General features: G+C 37.8%; 1 protein-coding gene across 2 annotated transcripts in view; it reads left to right on the top strand.

Moving 5' to 3' along the window:
- The window catches only part of sting1 (stimulator of interferon response cGAMP interactor 1), a 32,690-nt gene extending 10,512 nt beyond the window's left edge, over window positions 1–22,178 (top strand). For both annotated transcript variants that reach the window (XM_043703694.1, XM_043703695.1), the window contains exons 2-7: window positions 1,935–2,164; window positions 3,532–3,727; window positions 6,417–6,525; window positions 13,510–13,742; window positions 14,005–14,191; window positions 20,964–22,178. In XM_043703694.1, coding sequence (XP_043559629.1) covers window positions 1,935–2,164; window positions 3,532–3,727; window positions 6,417–6,525; window positions 13,510–13,742; window positions 14,005–14,191; window positions 20,964–21,148 — 1,140 coding nt within the window. In that variant the 3' untranslated portion in view covers window positions 21,149–22,178. The remainder of the gene's footprint in view (window positions 1–1,934; window positions 2,165–3,531; window positions 3,728–6,416; window positions 6,526–13,509; window positions 13,743–14,004; window positions 14,192–20,963) is intronic.
- The last annotated feature ends 466 nt before the right edge of the window (window positions 22,179–22,644 follow it).

Here is a 22,644-nt window from a genome sequence, read left to right on the forward strand (position 1 = left end):
CCTCTCACTGGAGGCACTTTGGTAATTTCAATATGAAAGTGAGATTACATGTTTTATTTTTAGACAGTATTTCAAGTTTAACTGGGGAACTGGATTTCTCAAACTTTGCGACATCTAACAGTTACAGGATTAGGAGAACTTCTGCAACCAGTAGGTACCTTTTCACTCACCCAGTGGGTTCAGCCTGCCAATTTCACCAACTTCTACATTTAGACACCTAATACAACCCTTGCCCTTTCCATTGCCCCAGAAGCTGCTAATCCCCTTGGACTTCTACCCTCCAGATCTTCAACCACCCCTTCTTACTGGGTTAGGTATTGGTCCTGCCTAGTCCTATGACCCCCGTCTTCAATAGGAAGCCAAGCCTATCATCTTAGGTTGGCTTCTGGGCAAGGTAAGGGAATACACAACAATTAGGCTTCTCCCACTGTACCTCACCCTTGTCCATCTGCTAGATTAGAGTGGTGCTGGAGAAGCACAGCAGGTCAGGCAGCATCTGAGGAGCAGGAAAATCGACGTTTCGGGCAAAAGCCTTTCAGATTCCTGGTGAAGGGCTTTTGCCTGAAACGTCAATTTTCCTGCTCCTTGGATGCTGCCTGACCTGCTGTGCTTCTCCAGCACCACTCTAATCTAGACTCTGGTTTCCAGCATCTGCAGCCCTTGTTTTTACCTTGTCCATCTGCTCACAACCGATCAAATATTTAATTAATGTTTCCCTCTGACAAGTTTGAATTTCTGAGAAAATGGTATAGGATTTATTTCTAATACAAAAACGTTTTGAATGATTCACTTCATTCCTTTTATTGTTAGGTGCTCTTGATTGCTCTTTCAGACTTGATTGATTCAGTGATGTATAGTAATTTCTCATCAGTAATACGTCAGCTCCTTAACCTTAGTTTCAGTTTTGTATTCCTGAGGTAGTTCAGCTCCATTAGAATTTTACAATAAAAAGATACCCATGTCTAAGTGATAATTTTGGATAATTATATCAGATAATTAATGGAATGAAAAAAATGCAAGGAATCACTTCAAACTAATCTGTGTAATTAGGAGGTGGGGACACAGGTTCACAAGCAAAATGCAGGTTTCAGAATGAGGTCAAGAAATTTATCTTCACGTAGAGAGTTTGATCTTGACTTTGTGCAACAATGTAAAATGAGTAATAGGTTCTCAACATAGTGTCATAGAGATGTACAGCATGAAAACAGACCCTTCGGTCCAACCCGTCCACGCCGACCAGATATCCCAACACAATCTAGTCCCACCTGCCAGCACCCGTCACATATCCCTCCAAACCCTTCCTATTCATATACGCATCCAAATGCCTCTTAAATGTTGCAGTTGCACCAGCCTCCACCACATCCTCTGGCAGCTCATTCCATACATGTGCCACCCTCTGCGTGAAAAAGTTGCCCCTTAGGTCTCTTTTATATCTTTCCCCTCTCACCCTAAACCTATGCCCTCTAGTTCTGGACTCCCCGACCCCAGGGAAAAGACATTGTTTATTTATCCTATCCATGCTCCTCATAATTTTATAAACTTCTATAAGATCTCCCCTCAGCCTCCAACGCTCCAGGGAAAACAGCCCCAGCCTGTTCAGCCTCTCCCTGTAGGTCAGATCCTCCAACCCTGGTAACATCCTTGTAAATCTTTTCTGAACCCTTTCAAGTTTCACAACATCTTATCTCACCCATATTTTTATACACATTGTAATAGCTGTAAAATGAGCGGCAAATTTTCTATCAAAGATTTTGTAAGAAATAATGATCAATGCATAGAACTGTTTCAGATAGAGTTAAGAGCTAGTGGAAACCCTGGTATCATTTAAGAACAAATTGAATCTATAGGACGTTCCTGGATGGTGTAAGTAAAATGGGCTATTTTGACCATTTGCATCAATAACTCCTGGTTTGTGATTTCTTTCACTCTCACAGATGGTAGTCTTATCACAACTGTTCGCAGATGACATACCACTGCCTCGTGGTAATGCAGCCAAATGGTCATCCATCTTTGTGATGCTTGCATCTTTCAGCTATATGTTTATTTGCACTGAAATAAACATCGTTGCACAGCAAATCATGCTTCAGCTTTTTATATCATTATTAGCTCAAAGTTTGTTAAAGCTGTGTGATTTTCTTGAAGAACGCAGGCACGTTCCTTCCAGGTATGTACATTCGGTTGTTAAAGAAAGAATGTAATTATCAGCAGTTAGGTAAGCACCAAACATTCCAAAGCAGTTTTATAATTCATAGTGCCCTGTTTGATTTGCTGGATCATGTTGTTGACTTTTGATGTTTCCTAATGTAAAATTAATGATACAAATGTATAAAAAATGTTAAATTTTCATTAGGTCTTTAGATAAAGTCCATGTTTCTGTTGCCAACCATAAAGGCTTTGGTGGTAGGTCCTTGATTTTGAATTGTTATCAAATATAAATATATTTTGTTCTTTAATTCAAGTATTGTTGCCTGAAAAATATTACTAAGACATTGCTCATATTTTTACACAAATTCTGTGAAATATTGAATCTGGATTTTACAAATGATAAAGAATTATCTGTTCTTGTAATAACACCACTTGAGATCACTAATAACTGTTCTAAAGCAATTATATAAGCCATAATACAGGGCTATAACTAAAAAAGAAATCCTGTAATCCTATTTCAATGCTGCAAGTTTGATATTGACATGAAATGACTGCTATACCATTCATAATTAAATGATTGGTCACAAAATGCATATAGATATTATATTAGGTATACAATATTGCACTGTGGTAACATGCAAACAAACGTATTAAACTTAAGTATACCAAAAGCTTTTGTGACAATTACATTGTTTAGGCAGTCATTTACAATTCCATGCTAAGAGATCCTTTCTGTACAGAATGAGGTCAATTAGATCATCCTCTCTGTGCTGTCTATCTCCCAGAAATTAAAACCAATCCCAATAAACAGCTTTCTTTCTGTATACCTGTAATTTCCACTCCCGTAAATACTTATCTAGAACCCCCTTCAAAACATGCAACAGTCTCTGTCTCACTCAATACTCATGATAAAGTATTTTAACCTACAATAATTCTCAGTATTAAGAAACATCTTATTCTCTGACCAATGACTCTCTAACCATGTTCAATAGTTTTGTCATACTCAAAAAAATGAGCATGAAGCCTTGGCTTATAACAGTATCTATGGAAAAACTGCTAAAGGGTTAGCAAAAGATATTTTAAAATATTTTCTAATCAACCTACTCAGAGGTGCTATTTCACACCTCTGGAGCAGGTAGGAATTGAACCCAGACCTAAGAAATATTTTACTTTCAAGCCTCTTAATTCCTTCCATATGATGATGGTTAATTTGTACAGCTGTATACAGATCGAAATTGAAGATTGCACAATTTCTAATTGGCTAAGAATCTATTTAAATGTATGACACTATAAAAACTGGGTTAATTATTTCTTGTATGAGTAAAGTAGTTTAATTTTTCTTACTAATATTTATAATGAACTTTCAATCATACTCTTATTTTGCAGATACAAGAATAGCTGGAAGGCTTTAAGTGCATCATTTAATCAAAATGGATATGGCTATCGATTAGTAGTATTTATACTATTCTACTGCATTGTTCAGCACTGTAGGATTGATGATGTTCATTTTACAAGTTCTTTGGCATGCAATGTAAGCAGTTACTGTTTCTGCTGTGCTTTCCTCAAGGTTTTTGGATTCCTTGTAAGTATTTCTTTACTAAAACTACATTTTGTAATATTTAATGCCCAGATATTTTCAGGAATCCTTGTCTGTTTCAGGTTTTTTTTTCTTTGACACTATTTGGCTGGTGAATTCTATGGCATGTTTAGTTAAGGCTGAAGTAGAATCTAAGAAGAGGTGTATGAATGGTGGAGAAGTGATGGTGTGACTGGGCTGGTAATCCAGAATCCTAGTCTAATATGCTGGGATGTGGGTTTGAATCTCACCATGGCAGAGGGTGAAATTTGATTTCAGTGAAAACTTTGGAATTAAAAGTTATGATGACCATGCCACCATTGATGATTGTTGAGGTAACCCATCTGATTCACTAATGTCCTTTTGAAAGAAAATCTGGACTGGTCTACATGCGTCTCCAGACCTACAGCAATGTTGTTGAAGCTGAACTGCCCTCTGAAATGGCGGTGTTCCTCCAGCTCCTGCTTGTCTACTCTGAAATGGCCCAGCAAGCCACACAATACAAGGGCAATTAAAGATGGGCAATAATCCAGACCTGACCAGCAAATCACACGTCCAATGAGTGAATAAAAAAATTTCCCTAATAACAGCTTGACATACAGTTCGTAATACAGTTATTTTGTGAGTTAGTTTTATTTTATATCAGCTTTTACATATAGGCAGAAAGTTAGATTTATTTAAAGGGTAACAAAATTCCTAAAATACCCAACTATTTAATTAAGAAACAGTAGGAAAGTGTTTCCAAAGTTTTTATCCAATGTTACTCCATACGATATGTTAATGTCTTGGAGTTCTTGTCCAATATGAACATTTGATGGGACTGAAAGAATGACAGTCATTGTATGGTGGAGGGAGAGATTTCAGTCATTGAGTGTGTTAGAGTAGGCTTTAGTTCTTATTGGGGTCAATCTGAGCTCTACAGTAGCTATTGCTGCCTCAGAGCATTCAAACCCAAATTGTTCTCTCAACCCACATGGGAGTTTGTGAAACCCTGCAGTCAGGAATCTAATTAAAAATAAAGTTAATATTTGTGACCCTGTAGAAATACAAGGTGTCATTTTCACCTTCCTAAGGTGATAAAAATAATGGCAAACAGGATGATGTAATCAAATGAGTCCAAAAGTCAGATTTGTGTGTTGGGAAGACATAAGTCCTGTCTTCTCAGATGGTGCGATCAAATTCCCACTATAGGGTGACAGGAAGTCCATTTGTATGAATTTGTATCTCATTTCTTAAATAATGCACCCTATTAACTTCCCCTTCCCAAATAAATTCCTTCCCCCCAGTTGAGAAATTTGATGCTTCAAAACTCGACGGTAAAAATGAGGTAAGTGTTGGGTTAGTTCCCCTGGCTCAAGTCCATGTTACTTCACGATTGCTTTGGTATCTATTCTTTACTTTAGATGGAACTTCTACAATTGTGGCTCATATCTCTGTGATCACCAGACATGGTGTCTCCTTATCCTACATCTACACAACTGGCCAATGGACAATGCAGCAGCTTCAGAACATCAGGCAACATGATATCAGTTAGGCTGTGGCAGCTTTGTTGGGAAGCGTAGTCAGTAGTCTCTGGTTCTGAGGTTTAAATTTAGTTCAGAGGCCACAGTCAGTAAGGCGGGGTGGAGTGTACATAATCTGGGGCATTTCAGGGATAATCCATGATGTTGTCAATGCTGCAGGCAACTCAAAACTGGGGATTGGCCTCATTATATTTGATTGCAGAGGGAATGATCACAGTTATGGGAGGCAGTTGGTCTTAGAATGGATGGGATCTGGTAGTGTATAGTTGGGGACTGTGTAGTCTTTGAAGTAGGGGGACCTCAAGGCAAGTCATATTCACAATGGGAAGAATTCCAATATGGAAAGCATGTAAAGCTGACAGGGTATAGGCACCTCAAGAGCTATGGGCTCCGGGGTAAAGCTCTGCCTGTGATCCACACCTTAACCCCAATCTTCATATCCCACAATGTACTGCAATCCCTGGGGCTCCTAGTTCTTGAGGTGCCTATGCCCTGTAGGCTTTACACGCTTCCCATATTCTGTGAAGTTTTCTGACAGTTATTCCAACATCATCTTTCTTTTGTTGCATTTTAACTATAGTGTTTGAATAAATAGTGTTTTGCTTAATGTCAGGTAGTTTGACCAATCAAATTGCATGTGATATTTACCTTTAAAGTAAAACACAGTTAGGGTGTAGGCTACCTTCTTAATATACTTTGAGGGGGCCCAGTCCAATCCATAACATATTCAACTTGCACTGTATTGAATGAATTGTGTAGCATCTTGCTTGTGTTGATAAAAAGCTGAGAAGCACATGCATTATATCTCACTCTGAGCCATGGCACACATGATGCCATCCAACACATTCTCCACCGTTCCTACCTTCATATGAGAACTTCAGCCCTATGAGTACTGTACTTGGGCTGACATATTGTGAGTTTCAGAAAGGTATAGATGCTGATCAGTAGATTTTCAATAGGAATGAAAAAAAATTCACATTCTCAAAAATACATGTGGTATGTTTAAAGTTTTGGAGAGAATACTTTTGTCAATGTTTTATTTCAATTTAGACATTGCAACACTGTTGTGTTAAATCTAATAAATGTGCCTGTGCCTATGAAATACATATTTTCTGTTTTTAGTACACATATGTTTATTTACCTGAGTAATATATTTTGACATTATTCTGCAGGATCTCACTCCAGCTGAAATTTCAGAAATCTGTGAGAAGAGTAAATTTAATGTTGCTCATGGATTGGCTTGGTCCTATTACGTTGGTTACCTGAAATTAATTTTGCCAAGTGAGTATTAATAACATTTCTTTTGTAAGTTTTCTACTGATGCCATTATAATACCAGTCAATGTCCACTGGCCATATTGCATTATGAACTATTTAAATGTACCCTATTTGCTTGTATGTTTTATACATAAATGTTAAAAACTAATTAGATTCATCAATTAATTCCATAACAAGTCCTGATATAATTCATACAATGTTCATAGAACGTAATTAGGAAAGTTAATAGAATGTTATTGTTTATTGCGAGGAGAATTGAATACAAAGGTAGGGAGGTTATGGCTTTTGTATTATGCATTGTTAAGATAATATCTGAAGTACTGTGTACTTAAGACAAGATGTAAGTCTGTCTGGAAGCAGTTCAGTGGTTTACTGGACTAATACCTGAAATGGACAGGTTGTCTTATGAGGAAAGGTTGGACAAACTAGATTTGCATTCACCATAGTTTAGAAGATTTAGAGCGTAACTTCATTGAATCATGTAAGATACCATGGGATCTTGACAAGGCAGGTATTGAGAGGATATTTCTTCTTTGGAAATAGTCTAGAATGAAAGATTACTGTTTTAAAAAATCAAGAGTCATCCATTTAAAACAAATCAGGCAAGAAAAATTCTCTCAACAGCATTATCAGTCTTTAGGGCAGAGATAACAGAGGTATTAAGTATTTTTAAGACAGAGTTAGATAGATTCTCGATGAGCAAGGTCATGAAAAGTTACCAGGAATACTCAGGAATGTGAAGTAACTAGATCAACTGTGGCCTTATTGAATGACAGAGAAGGTTGAAGAGGCTGAGAGGTCTACTTGTGCTCCTAATTTGTATAGTGTGATTATGATACATATGAGTCACTATTTAGTTGATGGACTTGATAGAATAAGTCTATCGATACCAGACGTCAACAAAATATTCCACATTCTTTGTTCTTCTTGCAGATGTGCAACATTCATGATGAACAGACTGATTCCTTGGGAATTGTTATTCATTATTGTTTAAAAACATTATTGCTGGCACTGAACTTGTGCAAGGATTTGGTAGCTCTTATCAAAATCCTTTCTCTGATGTTTTAAGGGAGGAATTGACCATTTTAATGAAACATCAAAGCAAAAGGAAAAGATGTTTGAGATGTGTACAAAGTAATCAATTCATTCTTGGCCAATATGACCTTAACAACAAAAAAAGACCAGCAGAACAATAATGATTAGACAATTACTTGGTACAGTCCAAAAACTATTGAGCTGTTTATCCCAACAGAACAGGGAGGGGTAAGGGGATCCAAGAAGCTTGACGGCATAAGAATTGCTCAATTCCTGACGTATATTATCCCAAACAGCAGGTGTTATGCAAACCTCAGTCTGTGACTTCATATCTCAATCAATGATAACACTAAGGACATGGTAGAGGAGAATTGAATGAGGACTTCACAGATATGTTCTAAGTTAATGAATCCTAACTTTTCAACATCAGATAGTGCATTCCAAATGTCATTGGCAATGAATGTAACTAAACTCGACATTTATGATACATTAACCTCCAATAATTTGTAGATAAATTAATATTTATGGATGTAACTTATAAGGACTGCAGAAAGTACATGGTGAAAGCTCTCATAAGTCACAAATAGCTAAAGTTGATGCAATAGACATGAAGGCAAATTATTGCCCTGATTAAGAAATGGATTGAAAGCCAGGAAAAACTACAATAATCAGGCCCTGTAATTGGCAGAATATGACAAGTGGCATCTTGTGAAGGAGCTGTGCTTTTTCACTGTATTAATGAATTACTTAGACCATGGAATAGAAAGCCAAATGAACAAATTTGTCCATGACATGGTATTAAGCATAAGTAGTGTAATTGGAACCATATGATTACAAAGCAATATTGAGAGATTAAGGAAATAAGCATAATGACAGCACAAACTATCAATTTATAATCCACTAAAAGTATTAGAGCAGCAGTTTATCACATCAGAACATTTGAGAGAGGGAGGGTGGAAGATGCCTGACTCACAGCATTCACTATTCCAAACAGCAGGTGTAAATACAGAATAATGGTCAGCTACCAGATTGATGTGTGATCACACTGATCACCAGGTAGCTATTTGTCCCATTTTTTTTATCTGCACAGGATGCCATTTTTCATCTGTTTCTGCTGCAGCAATATAGGCAACTGTCCAAAATCTCTTCCTCTGGTAGATTGAGATTCTTGTTTCACGTGTAGCTCCACTGTTCTCCTGCCGTCAGCCACAAGGTGGAACAAGCACTTTGGGAGAGCAGGCAAGCTGGAAGATTGCAAGTTTGCTTTCTTCTGCTCTCATTTCTTGAGATGATTAATATTAAGTCTCCTCAGCGTCTTATTTCCCTTATGCCACCATGCCTCAACAACAGCCAAAGTTCCCCATTCCCAGTCTCACCAGCAAAATGATGAACAATGTATATCACAGGTGGCACAAAATACAAAGTGAGCACTGATTCTATAGAAAATCAGACAATTTATATAAATGACTTGGATGCAGGAATTGAAGTTATAATTATCAAATTTGCTGTAGATACCAAGTTAGGTCACAAAATACATTGTGAAGTAAAAGTAAGGTGACTACAAAAGAAAATAGATAGGCTTAATGAGTGGGCAAAGATATGCCAAAAGGAATGCAATTTGGGAAATTTGGGAAAGGAATGCATTTTGACCATTTTGGCAGGAAGAATTTTGTAAAAAGCATATTATCTAAATGGTATGGAGTAGCAGAGCACTGTGTTGCAGTGATCTAGTGCATTAGTTGCAAAAGAAACAGTGATTAGATATGAATACTAATAGAATGTTATTGCTTATTGTAAGTGAATTCATTATAAAATTAGTGAGTTTTTGCTTCATTTGGACCACTGGGCACAGTATTAGTCACCTTATTTAAGAAAGGATGTAACTGCATATGAAATAGTTCAGAGATGGTTTAATTGGATGAACAGGGAGTGGATAGGGGTAAGGGAAATAAAGCAACACAGAAAAGAGAAGCAGGAGTAGGCCATTTGGCCCTACAAACCTGCGCTACCATTCAATATGATCATGGCTGATCAAGGGCTTATGCCCGAAACGTTGATTCTCCTGTTCCCTGGATGCTGCCTGACCTGCTGCGCTTTTCCAGCAACACATTTTCAGCACCCAAAGTAGTACCCTGCTCCCCTTTAGTCCTAAGAACTACATCAATTCCCTTGTTGAAAACATTCAATGCTTTGACCTTAACTGCTTTCTATAGAAGAGAATTCCACTCTCTGGGTGAAGTAAGTTCTCATCTCAGTCCTAAATGGCCTATCCAGTATCCTTAGACTGTAATCCCTAGATCTGGACTCACTGGTGATTATGACCATCTTTCCCCCATTTACCCTAGTCCTGTTAGAATTGTAACAGTTTCCATGAGATTTCTCCTCATTCTCTGAAGTTCCTGTGAATATAGTCCTCGCTGATCCAGTCTTTCTGAAGACTGTCTTCATCACTGGAGTTATCTAATAAACCATGATTGCACTTCCTCCATAGCCAAAGCCCCCTTCCTCAAATAAGGAGACCAAAATAGAGACCGGTTTAGCAGCACAGTTCCCTGAATGAGTGTTTTTCCTTTTGAGGAAAGATTGGATAGGTTAGGCTTTATCCACTGGAATTTTGAGGATTAAGACATGACTTGATTGGAGCATAGATGAGGTAACAATCAGATCAACATAAATGGTGGAGAAGGACCAAGTGGCTCAAATTGAGATATAGACTTTCCAGTCTTGTAAAAAAGCTATACTGCATAATGTCTTGATTTCCTTGGTTGCTTAGATTCTCAGTTACTTTGTTTCCTTAAGAGTTTATTGTTGTGTTTTTCTCTCATTTCCCCATACTCCCTTTGTTAATACATTCTCCCTGAAGTCTTTATATGGTACTTCCCTTTTATATTTTTTTGCACACCACTAACTTTTAGTATCCAATGTACCCTTCCACGGTTTGATTGATTTCTGACATCTGCATTTTCTTTTGATTTTTTTTCACTCACTATTATTACTATTCATTCTTGGAATATGAGTTCCATTAGCAAGACCAGGATTTATTAGCAATTCCTAGTTACAGACTAGTAGCAGGAAAAGATTAGCTGGTCCCTCAAGTGACCCCACGTCACAATGGTTTGACCATTACATTCCAACAGTCTTTCACACCACAGGCATTCCTACAACCTAAGGTCTGTAGTTTCCTGGAAGAGGCAAAAGAAACAGAATACCCAGAGTCATTAAAGAATCAAATAAAAGTGTAAAATGATTCACAGCTCCCTCAGGCAGTTAAAATCATTTCACAAAATCATCTGAGCCAAACCTTCGAAAGGATGTAATCTCTGCCTGTCTAGAACCTGATCCAGCTCCTTCTTGAGATTTATAAAGAATCAGAACAGCATTGGGCAATGATTTCCAAATACTTAAAATAATCTCTAATTTCTGATCTACTCTGGTTCCTATTGTTTAACCGTGTCTCATCTGGTTCACCCCAAGCTGCAAAAATGTAAACAATTATCCATAGGACAACCTATCTCTGATTAACTGGTGTTCCTTTGCAACAAAATTTATTGTAGCTTTCCTCTGAACCTTTTCCAAGGTCACTGTTATTAAAGGTGATGGTCCTGAAAGGATGTTGGAGACTGCATTATGCTCTACCTAATCTCACATCATATAGTCTTGGGTGGGGAAAAGCCAGAAGATTTTCAGATCTCAAAGAGACCTGTTATGCTAGGCCTTCTCATAATCTTTGTAATAATGGTCAACTGCCTGATGTAACTTTTACCTGATTGGTGTCATGCAATGAATTATATTTTGTTTACAACAATATTCTGGTTAAGATTTACAAGTGATTTTCCTCTACCACTGTTAATCCAGTAGACCCTTAGACTTTTTAAAGGAAAGAGAATCATAGCAAATTATCCCAACCACAAGCTTGTAGTAGTTGGAATTTGTTTTTATTTATTCATGGTATGAAGGTGTTGCTGCTGGACCGGCATTTATTGCTCAGCTCTAATCGCTCTTGAAAAGGTAGTCGTGAGTGATTTTCTTGAACTGTTGCAGTCTATGTGCTATGGGCTGACCCATAATATCATTAGGGAGGGAATTCCAGGATTTTGATTCAATGCCACTGAAGGAATAGTGATATATTTCCAAGTCAGGATAGTGAATGGCTTGGAGGGCAAGTTCCAGATGGTGTTGTTCCTGTTTATTTGTTACCCTTGGTATTCTAGATTAATACCCACTTGGAAGGGCGTGAGTTAATTAGGGATAGTCAGCATGATTTTGTCAGTGGGAGGTAATGCAAATTAAAATTTGTTCGAATTTTTTGAAAATGTGATCACACATGCTGATGAGAGAAGTTTGGTTGATGTAGTTTATCTTGATTTTATCAAAACATTTGAGAAAGTCCCACACGGTAGACTGAGTGAGAAGATTAAAAGGCATGGAAAATTGAGGAAAACCTGGAGAGATGGATTAGAAACTGTCCTAGTGAGAGGACACAAAGCATAGTGGTAGAGACTGTTTGAGAGACTGAAGGCCAGTGTGCTACAAGGATCAGTAATTGGGACCATTGTTGTTTGTTATGTACATAAATGATATAGATGAAAATGTTAAGCAAATTTTCAGACAAGACCAAGATTAGTAGAGTGATTAATAGTGAAGAAGATGGTTGTAGATTACAGGAAGATATACATGGATTAGTTAGATGGCAGACCAGTGGCAGATGGCATTTAACCCTGATAAGTGTGAGGTGATGCACTTTGGAGGAAGAAAAAAAATGAGGGAAATATTTAATGAATGGCAATAAACTGGGTAGCTTAAAGGAACAGAAAGATCTTGATGTAATTAATCACAGATCCCTGACGTCGGCAGAGCACGAGAATAAGATAGTTGGGAAGGAATATGTGATACTTGCTTTCATCAGTTGTGGCACAGAGCATAAGAGCATGGAGGTAATGTTGAAGTTGTACAGAGCATTGGTCAGGCCACAACTGGAATATTGGTCACCTCACTACAGTAAGGATGTGATAGGACTAGAGGGGGTACAGAGAAGGTTCATCACAATGTTGCCTAGGTTGGAGAAAATTGAGCTATAAGGAGAGACTAGATAGGCTTGGATTGTTTTCTTTAGAGCAGAGGAGACATAAGGAGCTTGGACAGAGTGAATTGAGAGCAGTTGTTCCCCTTGGTTGAGGGGTCAATAATGAGAGGGCATAATTTGAGGGTAAGGGGCAGAAGATTCATTTCACGCAGCAGGTGGTATGAATCTGAAATGCAATCCCTGGGAAGATAGTGAAGACTGGAAACCTTACAACCTTTAAAAATGTTTTACTATTTCAAATAGCATAACATTCAAGAATATTGAACAATTGCAGGAAATTAGCATTAGTGCACTTTTAGTGGTGATTGTATTGGTATAGATTTGATGGGCTGAAGAACCTTTTCTGCACTGTATCAGTCTATGAATCTAGCTGGAAATGTTCATGACATTCCAGCACATACAACAGTCACCATCATTATATCTAATCCAAATTCCACACAAAATGCTTTTGGAAAGCACTGCACAGTAATCATATACAGGAAACCTCACCAAATTCAATTCTGACTTGGAGGTCGGTTAACTTCAGAGCTACATAAGGACTGACTTTATTAACTTTCACAGTACAGAGTACTGTACGTTTACTCACTCAGACCATTTACATTTTGTTTTATTAAGAGTTACTCTAAAATTAAAATAATTTGCTTTACCTTTAACAATAATGAATTGATGTATTAATTAAAATACTACAGTAACATTTTACATCACATAGAAAGCATTAACATTCAAACTATTAACAGTAGTTGTAAAACTGAAGTAAAATAGTCAAATTGAAACCTCACCTCCCTGTATGCTTTGAAATTAAAAATATTACTTCACATTATTTATTTTGTATTGCTGCTTAAGTTAACAATGTTTTGTTTTATTTATCAGATCTGGAAGAAAGAATAAAGAAATGCTATGTTAAAAATGTACTAGATTGCAAAGAAAATTGGAAGTTATACATCCTAATCCCATTCAGCTGTAAGATTTATGGCAAATTAGAGAAGATGGACAGCAAGATTGAATTCTGTCAAAACCTGCCAGAGATCTGTATTGACAGAGCTGGAATAAAAGCAAGAAGTTACAAGAATAGTATTTATACCATTTATGATCAAAATAACAGGGTACAGAATGCATTACAAATAATTAAAGATTATCTTATACCTTCTAGAGTTGAATTCTGTGGAATATTTAAGGTCTACATTTTATATGAATGCATAAGAGCTGTTTACAAACTGAAAATTTTTGGTGACATTCATTCTAAAAATTATACTTCAGATAAATAAATATTGACCTATTGATATGAAAATAGATAAGTTCATTAACTCGCTTCTTCAATTTGCTATTAACCATAACACTAATATTGTGCCTTCCTCCTTGTCATAGCCTCATCATTGTATCCTTGAATATGCCACACCACTGGGGTCACTGTTTGAAATGTCGAATGATGCCACTGCAGCCTTTAGCAAAGAACAGCGCCTAGAGCAGGCCAAGTTGTTCTATATCACCTTAGTGAATATCCTGAACAACTCTCAAGAATGTGCAGGTTACTTTAGACTAATTCCATATGACGGTATGTATGAATATTTATTTCTGCACTTGTTTAGTCCTAATTCATATGATTTACAGAATCTCAAGTTTAGTCCATCGAAGCAATCATCAAATGATTTACGTCAAATTCCTATTGAAGTATGTAAATTGATGCAAAACTCAATTTTTCATCAGTCTTCATATGAGCAAAATGTATTTCCATAGGTGGCAAAGAGACATTACTCTAAATTCACTATATAATGTATGCAGAGTTTCATGATTCAAATAAATTGCTATTCTTCTGTTGTCTTTTTTTAAGAATGCTCATGTGTTCACTCCATTTCTGATTCATGCATTTGTCAACCTCTGACATACCCTTTAACATCAAAATAAAGCCATCAAAGGGCACAGATTCTGAATCATACCTGACAGATAATTTCCCTGTGAAGTCTGGGCTGGATTTTTCTTCCTGACACTGCGCAAACACACACCAGGAGAGCCAAATGAGAGGCATGGGGGGGCTGCAGTTTACTAAGTAAAGTCATAAAGATATACAGCAGAGAAACAACCCTTCAAGCCAACTTGTCCATGCCAACCAGATGTCCCAAATTAACTCAGTCCCATTTTCCAGAATTTGCCCCATACCCCTCTAAACCTTCCTATTCATATACCCATCCAGATACCTTTTTAATGTTGTAATTTTACCAGTCTCCACCACCATCTCTGGCAGCTCATTCCATACACGCACCACCCTCTGCATGAAAAAGTTACCCCTTAGGTCCCTTTTAAATCTTTCCCCTCTCACTTTAAACCTATGTCCTCTAGTTTTGAACTCCCTTACCCTGGAACAACAACATTAGCTATTCCCCCTATCCATGCCCGTCATGATATTATAAACCTCTAGATGGTTACCCCTCAGCTTCCAGCACTCCAGGGAAAATATCCCCAGTCTATTCAGGCTCTCCGTGTAGCTCAAATCCTCTAACTGTGGCAACATCCTTGTAAATCTTTTCTGAACCCTTTCAAGTTTCACAATATCCTTCCTGTAGCAGGTTAATCAGAATTGCATGCAATATTCCAATATTATTCAGACAACCTTCCAAACCTGGGAAAATCTTTTGGATCCTTAGCTGAGTATTATTAGCAGAGAGAAAGAGTGCAGAATGTTGCAGTACAGAACAATATGAATGTTCTTTTACATGAATCACAAAAAGTCAGCTTGCAGTTACAGCAAGTAATTAAGAAGGCAGATTTAATTTTGGTTTTCACTGCAAAATGGTGTAGAAATAAAGTAAGGAAGATAACAGTCATACACTTAAAGTCTTTTTTAGGGTTGCTTTTAAGTGCTTGTTCAAATACAACCTTCCTTTAAGTTGTTACATTCACCAAGCTGGGTGTATTCCCGAAAACTGTAGGAAGCACACCACCAGCTAAGTTAATTCATGGTGTTTGGGGTAGAGCTCCAAAGATTTGGGAACCTTTTCAAAGGTAAGTATAATCCCAGTTGCTAATTACAACTATCATATAAAGTGAAATGTCATAAATACTGTGAATGATTATGGGGTTCTCTCCGTTAAAGGTCGGAGACCATTAAATTGACTAACACTGTGTAAGCATGAAAGTTATTCAGTGTATTAAAATTGTCTGGGTTCTGCATTCGATATGGAGAATCAGATATTACAGTATGTAAGAGATCCTGTAGTTCAATTTTCACATTCGTATTAAATGCTGAACATTTGATGCACTCTTACTAACTCGTATAAGCATTAATAAAACACAGCCATTCAGATAGGATAGATAAAAAGCAGATAAAAAGAATTTGTCTGTAGTGTTTGGGATTCTAGAACAAGGGGCATAGTATGAGAATTAGGTCTAGACTGTTCAGGAGAGATGTGAGGAAGTACTCCTACACATGAAGGGTGGTAGGTTTGCAATGGTCTTTTACAAATGGCAGTGGATGCTGGATCATTTGTTAATCTTCAATCTGAGATAGATAATTTTTTGCTAAGTAAACTTTTGAAGGGATATGGGCCAAAGGTTCCAGTCATGATCTCATTGAATGGCAGAACAGGCTTGAGGGGCAGCATGGCCTACTCCTGTTCCTATGTTCCTTTATATTCAGTATAAGATGGTTTGATCTACTTACTGTCTCCTAATATTGTCCAAATAAAAATCATGTAAACGTAAGAAAATGAGCAGGAGTAGCTGCTTTAGTTCCTCAGTCTGGCTCTGCGATACAATAAAATCATGTTTGACTCGACTATGTGGCCTTAAATTCAATTTCTACCTGACCACCCTAATCTCTTCACTCCCTTTATCAGTTATTAATCAGTGATTAATCAGTTATTAATCAAACAGTTATTAATCGACCCTGGTACAAAAGGAAGATGAATGGAATATGGAGTTGAATGTTTATTGGATAGCTTGAGCCATAAGGTTTTATCAATCTTGAGATGCCAAGTGAGAGAAATTTCTCAAATACTGATGTTAGAAATCCATCTCCCCTGTTCTGCATAGTGCAGTTTCCTGAAATACAAGCTGGTTTCTGTACTTCAATGCCAGAGTCCATTGTTTCAAACTTGATGATGCCTTTCATCTCTAACATGTAAAATATAGATAAGTGAGGACCTTTTCATACCTGAGTGGGTGGACTAGTTTGAGTCTTTTGATAAAATGTTAGTTCAAGTTTAGATGATTTTAGTTATTTCATGTTAGTTTCTTGCAGCTTGTAACTAATATGTGTGACGTGGTCAACTGATCTTGTACCATCTCAGTTCGTTAAAGTCAGAGAGATTAAAATCTGATGATGGAATTCAAAACTAATGTTCCATATTTTGATGCAGAGAGGTTGATTTCCCTTATGGGAGAATACAGGAGCAGAAGGCATAATTTCAGATGAAGGGATTGCATATTAAAACACAGATGAGGAGGAATTCCATCTCTCAATCAATCTGTGGAATGCTTTACTGTAGAGGCTGAGTGGCTGCGTATTTTTAATGCTAAGATAGATTTTTAACCAGTAAAGGAATCAAGGATTATGGGGATAAAGCAGGAAAGTGGAGTTGAGGATTAGCAGATCAGCCATGATTTCATTGAATGATGAAACAGAATTGATGGGCCGAAATACCTGATTCTGCTCCAAAATCTTATGGCCTTGTATTTTATTGCTATCATGACATTGTACACAGTAGTCTAGGTTATTGCCTCACCAATGCCCTGGGAAGCTGCAGCAAGACTTCCTTATTTACATTTTTCATCCCCTTGCAGTGAAAAATCAATGTTCATTTTTCCTTCTAATTACTTGCTGTACCTGGATGCTAACATTTTGTGATTCATGCAAAAGAACACCCAAATCATTCTGTACAGCAGCATTCTGCAATCTCACTCAGTTTAAATAATACTCTGTGAAATACGTCCACAGAGGCCAATATCCTCTCACCAAGTCACCCACGTGGAGAGTCTTTGACCTTGATCCAGCTCTCACAGCCAGCTCTTAGTGTGAACAAGCTACCTGACACTCCTTATCTGTCAGCCAGGGCTCCCTGCTTGGATTAGGTTAACAGCAATCGGGAAACCATGTTCCATGATGTCCACCTAGCTGACCTTGTTACAATCACTACGCTCTGCATTTCTGTCTTTTTGTCTGCCAAAGTGGACAACTTCAGAGCTTGTCACATTATACTCCATATTCTAAATGTTTACTCATTCACTTACCCTATCTATGTCCCTTGCCATACATCCAGGGTAAAATCTTGTGATCCCACCAGAAAAATGTAGCACGATGGGTCAGGGAATTTAATTGTGTAGGAATCCCAAAATTAGCTTCCTGGTATCAGCATTTCAATTTTTAAAATGACAGACATCATGAAGCCCTCTTGCATGCATTTGCATGTCATGTATTCTCATGAAAGGCCATGTCACCAGAATTATTTCCCTTCCCAATTAAATTTTCTGTGCATATGAAATGCGTGCCTTCAGATTCATGACTGGATATAAGTGACAGGCAGCAAGTGTGTATCAATTGGATTTAAAGTGAGTAGCCATTGATTTGTACTCTTAGGGAAGTGTTTTCAAAACAGGTATTATTGGGATTGGGTGGCACCAGTTGAAGGTGATACAGAGTCTGGCCAAGTGAAGCAGGGTGCCTGGAGAAGGCTGTCCTATGTAAAGGAAGGCAGCATGTATTGGCAGAGGAAAGAGATTTAATGTCATCATGTGCATGGTCCACCTCAAGATGGATGAAGGTCTTAATTCCATGCAGGAATGAGAGAGAAATGGTCCCAAAAGGCATCGTTGAGGGTATTGCAGAGCAGGTGGAAACCTGACTTTGAGGATGCAGGAAATGGGATGCAGTGATGGGAGCACTGGGATGCTGTTCGGTGGGTGCTCCAGGGTCGTCTTCAGGTGCTGGATGATTTCTTGTGGGGCAGTGCTCATAGAATCTAATAGAATAGGTGGCTTGGATAACAGGAGAACTAGGAGTGTTCAGTGTAAATAGAAATCATCAACTGATTAGGAATTAGAGAATAAAGGAGAGATTTTGTGAAAATTTAAGATTGCATCTTTAAGGATAGGATACAAGTAGGATTTTGAAATGAGCAGCCGTAGATGCTGGCAATTGTGAGTAAAAGAGCTTTAATTTCTTTGTAGAAATCTAATTTTGTATGCAGTTAACTAAAATCTCCTATTTTAGTTCTCAAATTCTAAAGCTTAAGATTTTACATATTCTCCGCTGAGGAGCAGTTGAAATGACATACTTATGGAAAGCACCTTTTTCACCTTCTACAGGTTGGTTCTTACTCTAGTACTGAGGAAGGAACTAGCTGTTTATTGAATATCTGGTGACTGGTTAAAGTCTGTTCTATTCCTAAGACCTGGATAGTATGGGAATTGGTGGTAAGGTTAATAAAATTTATTTTGAGAAAATACACCTAAGTGAATAAAATGATTAAGCAGTTAATTAAAATAAACTTACAGGTGGCAGGACTGTCAATGTGCCACAGCTGCAGCATATGGACCTCATGGATGCCAGTCTGACCCAGGGCAAAACGCCAATAGGAAGCACTTGCATTTGTAGGAGTGTGGGCTCAGAGTTTGAGTTGGAGGTGATCTTAAGACACTGTAACATATCAGGGTGGGAGAGAATTTCCTGGATGCTTTGGACCAAGAGGCAGTCATACCCTTTAGAATAAGATCTTCTGATTTGGACAGATGAGTATGACTGCAAGTGAGGCAGGTAAGGGGATCCAGGATGCATGCACTAGAAACCTCAGCCTTTGCAATTGTCCAACAGGTTTGAGGTTCAGCTTGTTTTGCTGACAGTTGGGGTTGCAGGGTCGATGAGCAAGTGGGGCAGCAAAGTGGAAGTAGGGGACAATACAGTGAGGGGAACTGACAATGTTCTCTCCAGCAAAGAACAAGAGTCCAGAAGGCTGTAATGCATACCAGATGCCAGGGTTTAGGACATCTGCTCAAGACTGGAGAGGAACGTTTTTCGGAGAGAGTGAATTGCAAACGGAAAGTATAGGAAAGCTAATCAAATGTTATTGTTACTGCAAAGGGAAATGCATACAAAAGTAGAGTGTTACTGCTCTCTTTCTTGAAGGAAGAAAGTAGATGCATTGGAATGAATTCAGAAAGAGTTTACTAGCCTAACACCTGTATTGGTATGTTGTCATTTGAGGAAAGGTTTGATAAGTCAGATTAGGAAGAAGCAATTGGTTGAAACATAAAAGGTTTTGAGGGGCATTGTGTGACTTGATATGAAAAGGATGCTTCTGCTTGTGGGAGAATCTAAACTAGTGGTCTGTTTTAAATTAAAAGCTTTGCTATTTAAGGTAAAGCTGAGAAGACCTATTTCTCACAGAGCATCAGCAGTCTTCCTGAAAGGTGTTGGAGGCACAGTCTTTCATTTTTTTAAGGCAGAGATGGGTAGAGATTTGGCAAGTGAAGTGGAAGATGCTTTGAGGGTAGGCAGGCATGTGGAGTTGATGTTACAATTAAATCAGCCATGATTGTATTAAATGGTGCAGTGAGCTAAATGGCCAGTTGGCTCACTTGTGCTGTATCCCATACATTTGTATCTTACATTAGATTAGATTACATTAGATTAGATTACATTACAGTGTGGAAACAGGCCCTTCGGCCCAACAAGTCCACACCGGCCCGCCGAAGCGTAACCCACCCATACCCCTACATTTACCCCTTACCTAACACTATGGACAATTTAGCATGGCCAATTCACCTGACCTGCACATCTTTGGACTGTGGGAGGAAACCGGAGCATCCGGAGGAAACCCACGCAGACACGGGGAGAATGTGCAAACTCCACACAGTCAGTCGCCTGAGGCGGGAATTGAACCTGGGTCTCTGGCGCTGTGAGGCAGCAGTGCTAACCACTGTGCCACCGTTATCTGAGGGGAACAGAAAAACTTGAGGTATTTGAACAAAAATAAAAGTAGGGCCTGTTTAGGATTTGGCAATAAATGGTCTAACAGTGCTGTGACAATATGGGTGGAATAGTTGATGGAACTATTAATGTTACTGTTAATATTAATGTTAATTCGGGAGTGAATAATACCACTGAGTGCCAATAAATTCATTCACAATGGATAACAACAGACTTGACGGTGAGGATGCAAACCTCTTGGAAGCAACCAGTAGATATCAACAATGTAAAATGCACTAAACAGAAGGTGGTTTTCCATTGAAGAAACAATTCCTATTATTGTCCCTGAATCAACAGTTCTTTGATATTTATAACATTGCATTTTATATGTATTTCAAATCGCATATCTATATATTTTACATTGCAGATGACTTAGAGGAAGGACAAATGGACTCACATTTTTTATCTACCCTGATCCTGAAGCATCTGGCACAGGAGAGAATAGAATATACTGTACCAGAACAAGCCACTTGGAATGAACTATTAAATGAAGACCAATTAATGATCAGCAAAAGTGATGATCCACAGACTTTACAAAGTATAAATCACTAAGTGGTGTATCTTCATCTATATATTTTACTGTAATTTTTACTAGTGCCTTTTTTCAAGGTTATATTGCACTATTCAGTTTTGACACAATTATAGATGCTTATACTAGATTTAAAAATTGTCCATATTCCTTTTGAGATTAAAATGGAATATCAAATTCAAGTGACAAATATCAGCCAAATTTCTGTACAATTCTCAGGAGCTCTTATCCTATCTACTATGTGTGGGATATTGTCTAAAATAAGAGTGCTTTATTAGATTATTAATAAATATTTATAGTACTGCGCAAGGTTGGTCAATGGCTGGCAATTCTTTTTTGTAATAGCGATAAACTTCATGCATGAAGCTGTCATGATTGTGCAAGCCAATCAAGCTTCAAAATTGAATTTATTCCCAATTTACTACAATATTTAGGGTATAGTTTGTTTTGCTTGCTGTCTGCTTTCAGGGTATTCCAAAATGAGGGTCACAAATAAGATTGTTGCTACTAAAAAATAAATTCATCCAGTTTAGGACGTAGAAGTTTGCTGTCACATGCTGTAGTTGAGGCAAATATTAGATGCATTTAAAGGAAATCTATGTACGTGCATGTCTGAAAAAGAAAGTTATGTTTATTTGGGGAGATGGAACAGAATACGAGGCAAATTGTGCAGGGGAACATAAAGAGCAGATGAATCAGTTGGGCTGAATGGCTTATTTCTGGTGTGTAATTTCGTAATGTAAGTGCTGGGTGCTGCAATGTTTTCTTCCTTATTCCACCTTACTTTCAGTATCTAGCCTCTTAAGTTTGATATCACACATGTTAAGTTTCCTTCATACTCCCAGCAATGCTGTTTTTTTCAATCTGAGAGAAGCACTAATGTCATATTACCGTGTTCCAAAACAACTATCTGAATCTTACTAAGAGTAACAACTTAATATCACCTATAACTGAACTATGTATAATTAAAGAGAATAGTTTTTCGATTAGATTAGATTAGATTCCCTACAGTGTGGAAACAGGCCCTTCAGTCCAACCAGTCTACACCGACCCTCCGAACCAGACCCATTTCCCTCTGACTAATGCACCTAACACTATGGGCAATTTAGCATGGCCAATTCATCTGACCTGCACGTCTTTGGACTGTGGGAGGAAACCGGAGCACCCAGAGGAAAACCACGTAGACACAGGGAAAATGTGCAAACTCCACACAGTCGCCCGAGGCTGAAATTGAATCTGGAACCCTGATGCTGTGAGGCAGCAGTGCTAACCTCTGACCTGTTGTACTCAGCAATTGTTCCAAGCAGCACACCAATGATCATTGTTTTATTATTTATTTTCTGATTGTGCTGCTGGCAAAGTATAATTCCTAGAAACTTTATGCATGTCTTGAACAATGTTTTACTTTTCCCAGATTGTTGGAGAAAACCAAAACTCTTCAAGTTATATAACCTTAAATAATCAAACCAATTCAATTATAAACAATAACCTGAAATAGTCATTACTATCTATTTATATC

This window comes from Chiloscyllium plagiosum, chromosome 14 (assembly GCF_004010195.1).
Source record: "Chiloscyllium plagiosum isolate BGI_BamShark_2017 chromosome 14, ASM401019v2, whole genome shotgun sequence".
In the NCBI taxonomy this organism is placed as follows: Eukaryota; Metazoa; Chordata; class Chondrichthyes; order Orectolobiformes; family Hemiscylliidae; genus Chiloscyllium; species Chiloscyllium plagiosum.